This window comes from Stegostoma tigrinum, chromosome 9 (assembly GCF_030684315.1).
Source record: "Stegostoma tigrinum isolate sSteTig4 chromosome 9, sSteTig4.hap1, whole genome shotgun sequence".
NCBI lineage: Eukaryota > Metazoa > Chordata > Chondrichthyes > Orectolobiformes > Stegostomatidae > Stegostoma > Stegostoma tigrinum.
The window spans coordinates 62,615,444-62,632,907 of NC_081362.1; the positions used below are offsets into that span (position 1 = coordinate 62,615,444).

The 17,464-nt window shown below is 39.0% G+C and overlaps 1 protein-coding gene across 2 annotated transcripts in view; it reads left to right on the top strand.

Moving 5' to 3' along the window:
• kcnh1a (potassium voltage-gated channel, subfamily H (eag-related), member 1a) overlaps positions 1-17,464 on the top strand; it is a 243,938-nt gene that overhangs the window by 53,273 nt on the left and 173,201 nt on the right. For both annotated transcript variants that reach the window (XM_048535533.2, XM_048535532.2), the window contains exon 7: positions 3,259-3,688. In XM_048535533.2, coding sequence (XP_048391490.1) covers positions 3,259-3,688 — 430 coding nt within the window. The remainder of the gene's footprint in view (positions 1-3,258; positions 3,689-17,464) is intronic.

Sequence of the window (17,464 nt, forward strand, 5' to 3'; positions counted from 1 at the left end):
ATTAGCTGATTAGCTGCTGTTGTACTGTATTCGATGATCTGATTGAGGATAGTTCAGTATTGACTCCAGTAGCCCAGTGCTCAAACACACTGTTTTGACCTGGATTGTATTAAGTTCCTATGTTGCAGTATACTCATTCTGTGGTGAATGTTCCATTTCATTCCCAACTTCAGTTTTATAGAAAGTGGTGGACTTTTGAGAAAATGAACCATATAAAACTCATCAACTAACTTGATAGAATCATAGTTGACCTCCAAGATAATGATGGTTTGGGGCATAGAGATGGTGGTACAATGGGATGTGGCTAGAATTTCTCTTTTTTGGGATGATAATTTTTTAGCAGAAGGTCTGAAATTTTATTAATAATCCGTTAATAAACTTATTATTTATTTCACCAACTTAATAGCACCATAGTCCTAAAATTTGCTTTATTGTGCAGTATTGTATGAAATTATGCAGTGTTGGAAGAGTATTTACTTTTGTGCACCTCTGTCACTGCTGTCAAGATGGTAGCATGTCAAGGAGGAATCCTGGACAAGATTTTCAATATTGTAATGTCAATCTGAGAAATAGAATGCAGAGGCACAAATAACATTTTGACCCTCTGTTCAGTTGTGCTCAGAGATCCTGATGATGTGGTTGCTTGGTTTAAAGTCCCTGTGGGAATTTTATGTTATCCCTATTCATTCATCAAATGGCCTTTTCCATGCCACTAAGCATGTGCTTCTGTTTTTTAAAAAAAGGCAATGAGTTGTTTGACGAAATCCCTGTCATACCCGATTTGCTCATGTATACATGCTTTTTCACTGAGAACAGTGCTGATGGAAGGTGGGAAATGCTGCTTTTAATGTATGTATCAAATAATATTTACATGCTGCATTGTGATACTGAGTTTCTTGGATATATGCAGAATATAAGATGTTGTGGCTAATTGTATGTTTTCTGTTTTTGTATTCATTTATCATATATATTTGATTTACAATAATTCACAATATTTGCATGTTTTTACACTTTATTTTCTTCTTGCTTTCTACTTTTTCCATTTGCATGCTTTATTTCTATGGCTTGATCCTCTTCTGACTGTGTTCTGGGGCTTGAAGGACTGCAGTCATCATGCTGTAACTAAAGTATGCTTTCTATTTCATAAATTTTTTTGTTTAATGTGTTTTCTGTAAAGTGCTTGAACGTAATGAAGGGCTGCACTTTTTCATAGTGCCCTCCTTGTGGTGCTTGGTATTGGCATTGATACAGTGGATTCCTTTATTAATGCTGTGTTAACTTAGCTGCACAAAGTGTGGCTGAGAAATTTGGAGAAAGAATAGCATAGAATCTATGCACCACACTGTTTCTAGCTAACCTACAAACTATCACAGTATAGAGGTGGCAGTTCTGCGCGTTATCTGCACCAGCTGTCAAACTCTTTTACTGTAACTGTACATTCTACGATTTCAGATAATAAAGCAATTCCTTGTTGAATGCTTTGATTGAACCTGCCTCCACCACACTCTCAGGCACCATGTTCCAAATTCCATTTGTTCATGAAAAGGTTTCCTCTTTTGTTTCCATTGTTCTTTTGGTCAAATACATTGAATTTGTGCCATTGTGCTCTTGATCCTTTGTGAGGTAGGAACATTTTTCCACATCTACTCTGTCCAGATCCCTTGTGATTTTGAATATCTGTATAAAATCTCCTCACAACCTCCTCCTCCAAAGAAAACTGTCCCAACTTCTCTAATCTAGCTAGAGAACTGAAGTTCTTCATCACTGGAATCATTCCTGCACTGTCTCTAATACACACACCTTTCTCCAAGGTTGCCTCCTAGAATTGGGTGTAATAAACCAGTTGGGTCTGATGCAGTCTTTCATACAAGTTTAACATTAACTCGTTTCACTTGCACTCTCCACACCTATCAATGAAGCCTACCATGTTGCATGTTTTGTTAATTATTCTCTCAATCTGTTCAACAGCCTTTAATGACTTATGCACACAGTCTTTACGTTTGTGCTCCTTTCTTTTGTATTGTCTCTTCATGTTATTTCTATCAAAATTAATCACTTCACACGCGTCTGCATTGAATTTCACTCGACACTTTATTGCCCATTTCATCAACTTGTTCTTTCAAAGTTTTGTATCATCTGCAAATTTTGCCCAACATCAACATTGTATTTTACAGATTTGCATTAGAAACACCAATATAACCTTTATTAATTGCATGGATGTGATTGGATAAATGGCACTTGCTTTATTATTGAAATATCACTGGTGTGAAAATTTGAAATGGTAATTCACACCTGTGAAATAAAATCTTGTTTTCGAATTTCTTTAAATATACGTTCAAGGCTGTACCAACAATGCTTGAATAAGATGCAGATCAATTTGTGGGCGACTTTCAATCCTAGAAGATAATTTTCAGAAGACCAATCTGACTCCTGCTTGGTTGCTGTCCTACCTTAAGGACAGGACAGTCATAACTCACTAATATTCAGACATTGCCTCTAATTCTCAATTTTTGTAATACTTTGTTTTATGTCCCTTTTAATAGTTGGATTTTCCAATAAAGATTCTAATTAGCCTGTTGCAAGATTCTAATTGGCATATCAAATCAGGCAACTAAATTTTGACATAACTTGCTGTCCAACTAAGCTGTTAATGGGTACCTGATAGATGCTTCTTCCATGCAAAACGCACAAGGTTTGTTATGAAGACACCAAAATGACCAGTAGAAGATGGGAGTCAGTGTAGTGATTAAAAATGAACTATTTGGGACTGCAACCCAATTCATTATCATACTTTATTTCAGGTTACCACAGTATAATTGGGAGTCAGATTTAAATTAAACAATTGCCATGTTTTTTCGAGGGATCAGGAAATGTGCAGTAGAAGGGAATCAGAAACAAAGAAAGTGAAATGCCTTTTGTAAAGCTTCTTATGGGCCAAGAGGAAGAGGAACTCAGCATCTGACCTTCCCTGCTGCTGATTGCAGTCGCCATCTACCTAAGCCTAAGCGCTGTCTCTCTCACTCGTGTTTTCTCGCTCTCTCCCTCTCGCCCCCCCCCCTCTCCTGCCCTCTCGCCCCCCACTCCCTCCTGCCCTCTCGCCCTCTCGCCCCTCCACCCCCAGCCCCCCCATGACCTCATCTGTCTTAAATGTTGGAGGACTAAAAAGCTGTGAATTACAGCTTTTGAAATAGTTAAAATGCTTTATAATTTGTAAGTTATATTTTGGAAGTACTGATATGTATTATGTCATTATTGCAGGGCATCAGCAGTCTCTTCAGCTCACTGAAAGTTGTTAGGCTTCTTCGCTTGGGTCGAGTAGCTCGGAAGTTGGACCATTACATTGAATATGGAGCAGCTGTATTGGTACTGCTTGTGTGTGTTTTTGGGCTTGCAGCACATTGGCTGGCTTGCATCTGGTATAGCATTGGGGATTACGAAGTCATTGATGAAGAATTAAACAGGATCAGAACAGATAGCTGGCTCTACCAATTGGGAGAAACCATTGGAATGCCGTATCACTTTAATACAAGTGGGACTGAAAAATGGGAAGGTGGACCAAGCAAAGACTCTGTGTACATTGCTTCACTCTACTTTACAATGACCAGCCTCACCAGTATTGGATTTGGTAATATTGCTCCCACAACCGATGGTGAGAAGATTTTTGCTGTGGCTATGATGATGATTGGCTGTAAGTATATAAAAGACTTTGCATTCTGTGTTGACTACATTCCATTTCCAACTTTTATAGTCAGACGTTGCGTGTTTATTAGTTTATGTGAATGTTATGCAATAAGAAACATTTAGATTCTGTGCTTTCTGGGCCAATATAACTTACTGTGTCGAAAAACAAAATTCTAATCTTCCATATGTAAAATAATTGGCAGTAAGTTGCCTAAGAATTTATTTACAAGTAGAAACAAAACAGAAACAATATTATCTGACAGTGACTGAAACATGAAGGATTTGAAGTTGTGTAAGTTGTTTAATTTGCTAATAGATGATTCCCAAACAAATCTGGTTACCTGTATCAGATTGACATCCGTTAGACTGTCATTCTGCGTATTCAAGTGTTATCAAGTGGTGGAAACACTGCCCATACCTCCCAAGGTACTTTGGAGATCTTAGATAAGAAAATTAATGTATTGCCCTCCTGGAAGTTGTATCTAGCTTTAAGCTATTATTCGCCATTTATTTCCACCATGGGTATGTAAAGGTTACCAATTCCACTCAACTTTCCTATTCTGTCCAAACATTGAAATAAAGGAATCATGATATTTGCTAGGGAAGCAAGTACTGACCTACATGGTCTTGTTTTGCTGTTTGCTGATCACCCTGCACTTTGACACAGTGGAAGTGTTTGCAGTTCTTAAAAGCCATTACTAGAGATCCAGAAGGCTACAAGGTGTAATGAGTAATTTCTTGCACTTTAGGGATCTCTATGTTGCAGAAAATGTGCAGTCATTCAGTGCTGTAATTTTTCTATGGGCAAAGTCCTGAAGATCTTAAAAAAAAAAGGCTGGTAAAGCTCAGCAGGTCTGGCAGCATCTGTGAAGGAAAAAACAGAGTTAACATTTCGAATCCGGTAACCCTTCCTCAGAACTTCCTCAAGTCCTGAAGGTGTTTGCCCATCAGAATAATACATTTGCTGCATTCTGTCTTGTAACTTCACTAATGTTGTTGACCTTCCCTGTGATAGTTTGAAAAGATCTAGAGGCACCAAAGTTCACTGTTCTATTGATGCTGTAGCTGACATTTACTGGTTTGATTCTTGCACATGATTCCCAGTCTCTTACAACAACAGAATCTAGGAAGGGAGTTGTCTTGTGATAAGTAGGTGAGTGTGTACATTACTTCATGGATAGCGGAACCAACTCTGAACTCTCTCTCGCCCTGATATTTGCTTCTTCGTCTTCTGAAAATACCCATAAAACATCAATAGATGTCTGTTAATTCTGGTATTCAAATTTATATTGTAGCAATCAGAAATGTATTTCGAAGCATTCCCTTCCTGAAAGGCCCAATGTTATTGACATCATTGCCCAGTATCACCCGCTTCCTACAAAAACTAGAATGCTTAGGCATCCAAGACCAGTGGGAATCTACTGCAAATGCAGTTCAGCTGAAGCTTGGCTAAATGCCTAATTTCCTGCCTCTTGTGTGGCTGTTGCATTCTACTGGAACAGATCGTGAGAAAATCCATTTTAAGGTACACCAGTAATTTAGTCACATATACAGGAGTGTGTCCTATGAAGAGTGTAAAATGATTTGCCCACAATAAGACAATCTTTTATCAGATAAGAATTAAAAATTCAATCAGTGCAAATCTAGAAGACAAACAGCAAGATCCTTTTTTTTACCATTTCAGAAAATGTCTTTCATTAGGATTGCTTCAAGCATTCGTCTCCCTAAGGTAGAGTAGCTTGAAAGATGAAGGAAGTGATACAGAAAAATTCATTTTGGTAATAAGACTGATAGATCACGAACTAATTATCTTGGGCATTCAAGCTACAGTATGTGAGGAGATTTTTCATTAAACAGTCAAGTCATTAGAGAGATATATTGATTGCTTAAATTGTGAGAAATATTTCTTTTTTTTCTTGCTTTTGGGGAAATGAAAGCAGAATTTTCATTTTATTTTTTGATTTAATCATGAAGTTCTTGTCCTACCCTAAGCTCACATTGCTAATGTGTAAATCAGACTGGAGAAGTTTATCAAGTTACTATTGCATATTCTTTACATTTTGTACATTTGTCAAGGCAATAGGACTTCCATACACTAAGTACATTTTCAAAAGCACAGACTATAATCAGCTATATACACATTGAGATACTGGTTCTTATAATTCTGTATCATACATCTTGCTATAATGCAATGGTCTATATATAACTTTCATTTTTAGTTATTCACCTGTATTATTTTAACAGAAAATTCATTTGTTGTTGTGAGTTTTGAGAAAGTTGAAATAAGATCATGGTTCAAAACTGCAGCTACTATAACAGGACAAAAATAAGAGATTCTAATATGCACTTAACTCTGTCACTGATCCATTCTTTTAGTCAGTTGAAATAAAGATGAAGGTATACCAAGAGTGTGCATTTGCATAAATGTATAAATATGCCATCTATTGTTGTATGTTGTATTTGGTATAGACGAGCATCAGAGACCAGTCAGAATGTCTTGGATAGAAGAGAAAAGGAGAATGGAAGAGGGGAGAGCAGGGTAACAGGTTGAATGACTTCCAACCTGCATCACAAAGAAACATGAACTTTTTAAGCAATATAAATGATCACCTCACTAAGGCTTGAAAATGATAGAAGTAAAGGGAAAGAATGGGTAGATAGTTAAATGCAAAAAAAAGTATGTGATTTAAATAGATAACAGGGCTAGGATTTTCTCCTGCAATCAAACCTGAAATCGGGTGCAAATGGTATAAAGAATGAGCAAATATTCAGTGGCCATGCCTGTATGTATAAGGATACTGGGGAAAATAATCAGAGCCGACTTTTAAAATGTATATCCACATAGTACGGAACTGGAGGAACACTGCAGGCCAGGCAGCATCAGAGGAGCAGGAAGGCTGGTGTTTTGGGTCTGAAGAAGGGTCCCAACCCTAAACCTCAACTTTCTTACTCTTCTGATGCTGCCTGGCCTGCTGTGTTCCTCCAGCTCCACACTGTTATCTCTGACTCCAGCATTTGGAGTTCTTACTATCCTCATAGTAGTACTGATTATGCAATTGCTGTACAATGTTGGGACTGGAACCGTAGAGGTGACAATCTGTAAAAAATGATGAAATTGGGACAAGATCTCTGGTCCCTAGATAATTGGATACAGGACATGCCCTGAAATATGCACGGTGTGGCCTCTTGAGGCTCTGACTGTGTGAGAATTGCCCATGGAGTTCAGACTTTAAATAGACAATTGTCTGTGGTTGGAAATCTCCAATAAGAGTGCCATGGTGGCTCTGGTTAACACTGCTGCCTCACAGCGCCAGGAAATTGGGATCGATTTCATGTATCTGCGTGGGTTTACTCCCAGGTGCTCTGGTTTCCACCTACAGTCCAAAGATGTGCATGTTCGGTGGATTGGCCACACTAAATTGTGCATAGTGTCCAGGAATGTGCAGGCTAGGTGGATTATCCGTGGGAAATGCAGGGTTACAGGCATAGCGTAGAGGAGTGGAGGTCTGGGTGGGATGCTCTTTGGAAGGTCAGTGTGGACTATAAAAATTCAATGATTCTAAAAAATCTACAGCCCTGTGTTAGTGAGAGACTTCAGAGGCTTCTATATTATGTGCCGTAATAGTTAGCCAGAAAGAGCTACATGGATTAAAAGTTGCTATACTACCTGGCTACCTATACTACTGACACTCTGCCCCTAACATCACAATGTTGTTTGATTTTCTGCATCATTTCAAATTGGATCTGGTAAGATTGACATTGATTTGGCATACATTGCTAATTTCTGGAGATAACCAAGGCTCTATAAGTTCGAAGAGGTGACTTCAGAACTTTCCACCCAAGGGGAGCAAGAATGTGACTTTGTCAGGGTATTTGGATTGGAAGTGGTGCAGAAAGGCATTGATTACATGTAGATGTAGGTACCATATTGCCATGGGGAGATGGATCAGAATTCTAAGGGTGCGTACTCCCTTAACATCCAGTTAGTGTACAACTGTGTTGGTGAATGCGCACAACTCTGGCACAAACCGCATTGCTTTTGCCCTGTGCCAGTCACCCTTTCTCACCATAGATAATAAAATGTGAGGCTGGATGAACACAGCAGGCCAAGCAGCATCTCAAGAGCACAAAAGCTGACGTTTCGGGCCTAGACCCGAAACGTCAGCTTTTGTGCTCCTGAAATGCTGCTTGGCCTGCTGTGTTCATCCAGCCTCACATTTTATTATCTTGGAATTCTCCAGCATCTGCAGTTCCCATTATCTCTGATACCCTTTCTCACCATTTTGGATCTGCCATGGTGACCCATAAGATGACTGCTTTGTGGTAAGGGTAACCTGCTCCACATATGGCTCATTACTCCTCTCAGTCACCTAACCATACATGGACAGTTGACACAAGAGACTCGCGCTACCATCAGGAACGTTTTGGAGAAACTCATCAGTGTTCAAAAAGTGGTTCAGCTATTCAGCCCACTTGCAGGGAAACCTTTGCAAGTTACTGGAGCATTTCTCCATATTTGTGCTGTTCTGCTTGCACTGATAACAACCTGGTCCTTGTGAAGAAGCAGCCATTGTGTTAGATCTTTGACAAGAGGAAGGGAAGATATATTTGCATAGATTTCTGTGTGTCCTACATTATGGACTGTTCAGAAATTTAAAAATTCACAGTATCCAGGGGGAATAATTGGCAACTTTGGACCCAGGATTTGCTCAGTTTCTGGAAGCAAAGTATGGCTGATGCATGTTTTTGTGATTGGAAAGCTGTTTCCAAGCTAATTCTTCAGGGCTTGGTGCTGGTTACTTCATACTTGATAAGATGGTCATCTGTAGTCTTCCACAAGGGAGTTTTGATAGAAGGACCTCAATGAGTGCAATCAATGGTTAAACAACAAGTGTTGGTCTTCTGATTAAGGCATTACAGTTAATATTTAGAAAAGGTGAACAAAATAATTTTATGACATTATAATACCACATTGTCATATGCAGCACTATTACCTTCATGTAGATTATCACAGCTTTGTGAAATTGTTCTCACAGTAGGAGTACATCTGTGTTCTGATTTGATGTAGTTTGATTTCTGGTTGTCACATATACCCAAGTACAGTGAAAATTTTTTGTTTTGTGAACAGTACAGGCAGATCAAGGGCGTATAGATCATGGGGCATTTAGAAAGAGTGAGGTATACAGCTGCATAGGAGCTGCACAAAAGCAAGATCAGCATTCTTTGAAATTAGAGAGGTCCATTCAGCGGTGTAATAACAGCAGGGAAGAAGCTTCTCTTGAACCTTTTTGGTACATGTGTTTGCTTCTGTATCTTCTGCCCGATGGAAGGCAAACAGAACAGTTGAAAAGAAGCCTTTTTTTGATGTATGTGATTGGTCTGTTTTACCCTTCGGAACCAACACGTCGGATGGGTTGCCACCTACTGTAATCATTCAATCATTTGGTTCGAGGGAGTTCAAATTTGTGTTACTCTGCCTAAGGGCACTGAACTTCACCCACCTCACAGTCATCCACTGGTCTAATCTTTGCAAAGAGTTATTATGAGAATTGTACTTTGCAAATATCTGCTGCTAATATAGATACACATTGCTGTTCCTCAGCCTCTCCATGTCATATTTCTATTCCAGTTGTCAATGTCTATTAGTGCCAACACCCAATTAGTGCAGCTGCTAGGCATTTCACCCTAAACACACTTCTGCACTTTTGTGCAACAACTGATGACAGAGATTTCAACCCTGTTAAAGGCAGAATAGGATCTGTTTACCAGGTTCAAACCTATGTCTTCTGCCTGAAAGCCCAATATGCTATTTCCGTACCATTGGATCAACCTAGACTATAGAGATTAAAGGAATATATTAATACTTTCCTTTTGAAGGATTACCTGATGTAATCTTAATCATTTACCATTTTAATGAATACCATTTTAAACAATATTTACATCACCAATGGGCTCATTAATTAATAAAGTTCAATGAATTTTAGAATGCTCAGAGGGTGATAATTGGTGTTTTTGGAAGATTGTTCCAGTCCCTAATTGTTCTTGAGAGAAAAGGGGTTGGCAAAGGAAGCACATTGCTTTGTTTACAAATGGAGCTGTTAGTTAAAAACTGTTCAGGCTCCGCCACATTTGGGTCTGATGTGCTGTTTAGAGGTATTTAATCGCCCATTCAAAATGTTATAGTTATATAGTCAATTTATGGGCCTTTCTTTAGCACTGGTGACTGTACCAGCCTAATGTCATGACCAAATAAGAGACACTATTATCTCATGAATAATTGTTTCTAACAAAAGGAGCTCCCAGTATTTAACCTTCACAAAGAAGGTAATTCTTAAAGAAGAATATAATTCCCAAACTTTTGTGTCCTGACCATCTAGATGTGGTCTAAGTGATATCTGGGCTAGCATTTACTTCACTGTAGCTGAAGAGTGATGGATGTTCTGTTTCATGAAACCTAGTGTTTTAGATACATTGGAGGCTACTGTTGTACATTACATTTTAAGTTATTATTGGATGCAGATTCCTAAGTAATGTCATTTTTTTTGTAACTTCAAGTGGGGAATCATGCATTGTGTATTTGAGTGTTGCTGATTTGTATGATATTGCATTTCTCAACATTGAATTTTATTCTCCATATAGTAGCCCATTTGACAATTTTGAAGATGAAACTCATCTGCTTCAGTCATGGCTGTATAGACTAGAGATCATCTGCACAGAGATTGCTCTAGCTTGCTATTCCATTTGGAAGTCATTTACAAGGAGAAGAAACTAGTGTGAGCCCAGGGCAATAACTTAAGGCACTCCGTTTTAGATTGGTTTCAACTTTGAGACTTGCCCATTCACTGTGACTCTTTGTTGCCATTTAGTAAAAAATGTTCTTGTCCATGATCTAGTATCTCCCCGGGCTCCATAATGATTTAGTTAATCCAGTAGTTACACTTGTGGAACATGATCAGTAGCTTCAGAAAAATCTATGGTGATACAGTTGCCAAGGTTAAGTCAGGTCATGGATGATCAAGATGAGTTGCGATTCTGTTGATTTATGAAAGGCATGCTAACTTGACAATAAAGATATTCTGCCCTTCAAGATGTCTCATCAGTTAGTCAGCTGACTATAATTAATACGCTCTATTTACAGGAAACATTTAGCAAGTGAAATAGGGCAGTTGTTTACTAGATCGGTCCTGTCCTGAAAGTTGGAGAGACATTATCTTGTGGGAAGCTGACAGTCCTGCATTCATGGATTATTGAAAAATATATTGTGACACTGATGCAAACTCATGTGCTGCAGGTGTATGTGTTTTGGTTTGGAAAGTCATCAGGAGCACAAGCTTTAAAGATATTGTTGTTATGAGGCAGTTTCTCAATACCTCTTTATTTTTTATGTAGTCATGACATTAACCATGTTCCTGTAAGCCTGCTCTCATGCTAGAGTCATGCTCGGACCCTGACTTCTTCCTTGACGATGCTCTGACACCATGAGCTCAGATCTTCAGCCCCTTCCCCCTCAGGCAGTAATAATCTACCTATATTCCAGTATTATTCCTCTTGTTATAATGCTGCTCCAGAATTACCTGAGATTTTCTGTCCTGGCTAGTTCAATTTCATGTTTACAGTTGGCAAGTTAAAACTCCCTGTTGGTTGCAGTTTGACACTGTACACGTTTTAATCCAAACTTCTCGTTTCTTCAAAGGATCATCATTCTACCAAGACTGTTTAACATGAACATTGTTCGTCCTTGTACTCTTTTTGAAATAGACTGTAAACCATATTCTCCTATTTCCAGAATAAGTATTGTAAGGTATGTGCAGATTTATAAGATGTAGATATTGGTAAGCACATCCAGTTCTTACCCACTGAGTTGTGTGAAGAGAGTCATTGAAAAACTGTTGCCATCAATGCAGCTTGGCTTGAAGACATTGATTTTTGAGTACATTCCACTATACCACTTACCTTGGCTTATTTTAGCAATGCCCATTCAGGACAACTGACTGGTCATTTATCTCTCAACCCCAACTCAAACGGCTTTGATTTTCTACTTTCCTTTGTTCATTTAAGAAATTCCTTGAAATCTATCTCTTTATCTAGGCTAACAAGGTGTGGAGCTGGATGAACACAGCAGGCCTTGCAGCATCATAGGATCAGGAAGGCTGACGTTTCGGGCCTAAAACCCTCATCATGACCCTTCTGATGAAGGGTCTAGGCCCGAAACATTAGCCTTCCTGCTCCTATGTGGCTGCTTAGCCTGCTGTGTTCATCCAGCTCTACGCCTTGTTATCTCGGATTCTCCAGCATCTGCAGTTCCTATTATCTCTTTATTTAGGCTTTTGGTCATTTGCTGTAGTGTTGTATTTTATGGTTAAGTCTTAAACTTTGCTATATAATAGCCCTGTGAAACGCCTCGGGTATCTTGTTATGTTTAAGGCACTTTATATATAAGCTGTTCTGTATATGAAAATAATAGTATTGGTGAAAGGCAATTACTAAACAGAAGTAGTATATCTGTATGTTGGACATTTATGCTACAAAATGATTTCTCTGATAAATGTCCCTGTGGGAAGGGGGCTGATTAATTAGTTGCCTAAATAGCTAGCGTGTGGGTCTGACAATGCCAATAGCATCAGTTTTGATCCCCATTTCCTGGTGAGGTAGACTTGAGGCTTGTCTCCACTGTTTGCCACGTATTAAAAATCCTGGCATAAACCGTGGTTTGAAGACCCATGAATAATTGAGGATGTTACCTGGAGAAGTGGAAGATTTGTGGTAAATACTGAGTCTTGAAACAGCCAAATGGCACTGAGTTTCTGTAGATGAGTTCAGTCAAGCTTTCTTACTTGGTATACTGTTACTTCTTTGCCAATTCCCTAGGGATGGTCTTTTTGTTGGATTGAAAAAAACCCCACCACTCATGTACAGAAGGCTCTGCTGTATATATCTAACCAAGTTTAGGGTTCAAAGATATCTTCTAGAGACAGCCAGTTCAATCAGAACTTTTTTTACATGGCAGGTGTTATGCAAAAATATACTGGGAATCCTACCAAAGGCCATTGCTTGGAATACATTAAAATTTTACAGGGTTGTTAATTGGTAAGATATAATTTAGTTATGATGCACAACTATCATTGGAGGTACAATCAAAGTAAAGTATCAAGCTGAACTCGAAGCATTTATTTTAAAATGTGTTTTATCTCTATTGTTATCTCAAACTTTCCAAGAACTTACTACAAAGGAATGGTCCTCTATGGACATTTCTATATCTTGCCACTCTTACATTTGTGCAACAATATTCATTGCACAGCCTGAAAATCCAAATTTGTTTTACTGTCTCAACTGAACCCTAACCCTAACTTTAAGCATAATCAACCAAAGTTTACAGACCAAGGAGAAGTAAGTTCAATATTTGTAATTTAAATTGTCCTTGTCTTTATTCTAATGCCTCAATTATTGCTGTAGCCATTTAAAGTCACATGAAGCTCTGTTGCCTAGAGTTTCCATTAGTCTCTAAGAAATGCCCATCCATTATGTACATAATAGGAGTTTTACTGGACTTTGCTGCTTCCATTCTTTTGCTGGAAATCAGTTGTTTCAAAAAGAAACTAATCTAAACTAATATGTTCTCTGATTTCTAAAACACTACTGTGGAGAAATGTAATACAGTGGTCAAGAAGGCATACGGCATGCTTTCCTTCATCGGACGGGGTATTGAGTACAAGAGTTGGCAGGTCATGTTAGAGTTGTATAAGACTTTGGTTCGGCCACATTTTAGAGTACTGTGTACAGTTCTGGTCACCACATTACCAAAAGGATGTCGATGCTTTGGAGAGGGTGCAGAGGAGGTTCACCAGGATGTTGCCTGGTATGGAGGGTGCTAGCTATGAAGAGAGGTTGAGTAGATTAGGATTATTTTCATTAGAAATACAGAGATTGAGGGGGGACCTGATTGAGGTCTACAAAATCATGAGGGATATAGACAGGGTGGATAGCAAAAAGCTTTTTCCCAGAGTGGGGGACTCAATTACTAGGGGTCATGAGTTCAAAGTGAGAGGAGGAAAGTTTAAGGGAGATATGCGTGGAAAGTTCTTTACGCAGAGGTGGTGGGTGCCTGGAACGTGATGCTGGCAGAGGTGGTAGATGCAGACACGTTAGCGTCTTTTAAGATATATCTGGACAGGTACATGGATGGGCAGGGAGCAAATGGACACAGACCCTTAGAAAATAGATGACAGGTTAGACAGAGGATCTCGATCGGCACAGGCTTGGAGGGACGAAGGGCCTGTTCCTGTACTGTAATTTTCTTTGTTCTTTGTTCTTTAGTATAATAGATCACATCGTAAAAGCACGCAACCTTTACAATACTTGAGATAACAAGATGTAGAGCTGGATGAACACAACAGGCCAAGCAGCATCAGAGGAGCAGGAAGGCTGACATTTCGGGCCTACACACTTCATAACTTCCATTCCTTTGCAGTGTAGTATTATGATCAGTAATACCTTTGTATGATCTAGGATGGTTGCTTTGCTGCTGTTGAGGTATTTGGATGTCTAACTTGCACTCTCTGCCCAGTACATAGATGTGGTTCTCTTCTTGCTCACTTGTGTATCTTTCATTCTTCTCTGACTTTAAAGAAGACTGCCCTGTGCTGCAGGATGGTTAGATAATTTGTTAGCGGGTAAGGTCACTTGCATTGCCTTCTGAATGTAAGTCATTCTGGGAAATCATAATTCCTTCTTCATTGCTTGACACATAATGGTCATTATTTAATAGTGTGTCCTACCCATTCTGCTAGATTATTTGAACATGGACGGTAGGGTGACGATATGATATGGGTCATTCCCTCCTTAATGCCGCATATCTTAAAGTGGTTTGCCAGTGTGCTTAACTCAATTAAGACTATTTAACTGGGACATAGAGTAACTTGAAAGCAGTACTCATCTCGACAGGGTCAGTCATGCTTAATATTTAGTTGAGTTATTGACGAATTGAAAATTTCGAAGTAATCTTCCCTGTACGCAATGAATAGACCCGATGCCCATTTTTGTCCAGGGAGCGTATAGAACTTTATATAGATCCTCCACTGCTGGTGTGGATACATTTAGGGCCCTCACATTGGTTAGGACAGGAGTGTGGTTTGTGCAGCAGTTGACAATTTGTAAGCAATTTTCAGGTGGTTTATTTCGTTTGCAAAAAAGCAGTAGTTTCCAAGTGATGCATTATTTAATGACACAATGAAAGCAATATACAAGTGGCGATAGATGAGATTGCTTTACTAATCTCATAGCCATTCTGCAGAATGATTTAGAGTTGTGGGATGTTAATCCTTGAAGTTTTGCGATGGTCTTTAGTAATAACAGTCTTAGTTTTTTCCCATAAGTCGACATTGGGAAACTCCTGGCCTCCTGCCAAGAAGGTGGTGACTTGTTACCCTGGCTAGCCTCCCTCTCTCTAACTCATTCTCCATTTGCCCCTGTTATTACATCTAATTTTGGGGGCTGGAAACCTATGCTGTGTCAGTCACCTTTCTGAACCCTTTTGGCCAATAATCACAGGTAACTACTCATGACTTTGGAATGACAGTTGTCCTCTTCCCCACATTCATCAACTTTTTCACATGGAGAGTGATGCATGTATGGAATGAGCTGCCAGAGGAACAGTGGAGATGGGTAGAATTACAACATTTAAAAGGCATCTGGATGGTTACATGAATAGGAAGATTTTAGAATGATACAGGGCAAGTGGGACAAGGTTAATTTAGGTATTCAGTTGGCATGGATGAGTTGGACTGAAGGGTATGTTTCAGTGCTGTACAACTTTGACACTATGACTGTACCGGAGGGTCAGTTTATAGTACTTCCATAGAATAAAATCTTCTTATTTCCCAAGTCATATTTTGATAACAGTGTACATATGGCAGCAGATATGTCATTGTTGTCTGTTCAACAGAGCATTGATACCTTGGTGATCCTGGTGATTCTTGTGATCTTCCCTCTGTTTCCATATGTTAGAAAATTGGAAAGCTAGTTACAACTGTAGCAACAGTTAAACAAAATCTCATGATTCATAGTAAATGTTAGAAAAATTCCGTTTTAGAGGGACCCCAATTTCTAACAGTTCCCCCTCTGGGAAGAAAATATCCTCATAGATTAACCAAAAGTTAATTGTGATGAATCAATCAATTTCTAAAGTAAAATCTCAGTTCCCTAATTTCTTGATCATGTGTCACTGATGGCAAAATAAAGTTGTAGAACTGCGTACCTAACATTGTGTCAGTGTAAATTAAAACTTAGCTGTACTGATGAAAAATATTACTTAAGTATCAAAAGCAAGAACAGACCATTATATTCTTCCAGCTTTCTGCACTGCACTGGAATTGCTTGCTGTCCCAGTGAAATGTGCACTTCACCATTTTAGTTTTATTTACTTTTTGATTAAGTTAACTTTAGAAATTTTCTCTTGAAGGATGCACTCAGATCGAAGCATTTAGCTTTGGTTAATTTCTTAATCACAGTGAGAATCTATTCATTTGTTTGAATATTCCGTTGTCCAAAGCTGTTGTTCAGTTGGTCTTCAATTTTCCAAATATTTGTGACCAAACTATTGGTGTCTTTTATAGATATTCCATGCTGCTACTGTGGTGTGAGTTTCCCCCAACAGGATTTGTTAATTATGTGACAATGGTCATGTTGTTCCCTTTAATCTAAGGTTTTCATTGTGGATATTGTGGTAATGAATCCAGCAGAAATGTACTGCAAATATTTATTGTGTGCAAACATTAACGTTCATTTGGTGCACGAGTGTCTGGGTTAATATTCAGCTATTATATTACAGTGGAGGAACATGCTTCAAATGGTTTGAGGCAAAATGAGATTCTGACGTGCTCTGATCAGAAGGGCATGGTACAGGCATACTGACCATGAGAACTAGTGCAACAATTTTGAAAAATCTAACAAGTTAGATGGGTTAAACGATTTTGCAAACATTTGAGCACAGGCTATATTAGAATCATAAAGTGACGTACCATTGAAAATTGTGGATGTAAGAGCAGGTCAGAGGCTGGGAATTCTGCAAGGATAACTCACCTCTTGTCACCCCCCCCCCCCCCCCCCACCAATCCTATCTAACATCTACAAGGCACGTGACAGGACTTTAAGGGAATAATTCCATTTTTGTGGATGATTGCAGTTTCAACGCCTTAAGAAACACCATCCAGAGAAAACAGTCTGCTTGATTGGGGCTTTCATGAAAACAGAAGGGTCTTTCATTCAGGGGTTTGTTTGGGTTTTGTGTGCAATTATGTTTTTCTCAGCATAGGTAAAACATCAAATGTTACGCGCCAGAAATTCTGAAGAGCGTTGGGACCTTCTGTACTCCAATATCCAAGTATCTATTTTCTGGACATTTACTGAAATCCAGGAGTGTCACAGCTTTTACTTATCACCTGCACCACCCCTGAGTGATTTTAAAGACCTGGCAAAAAAAGTGTCAAGCTGCTTACCTAGAAGCTCATCTGGAGGTTCTCCAAGAGACAAGGGCATGTTGCCATCCACAGCGAAACAAGAGGCCATTCTGACTGACAGAGGCAGCTTTGACAGTGGTAGCTGGTGAAGTCAGTGGCCTTGGGTAGCTCAAGTTGTCCATTTGTCAACCAATCAATACTCTACCTCTCAAACAGTGTCCTCTTGACTTGGTATTCTTGTGGCTTGTCCTGGTGAGTGCAAGATGAAAAGCTTTGACAAAATAAAATATTTTAGCAATAATGGAAAATCTTAACCCTGCCAATCAGGA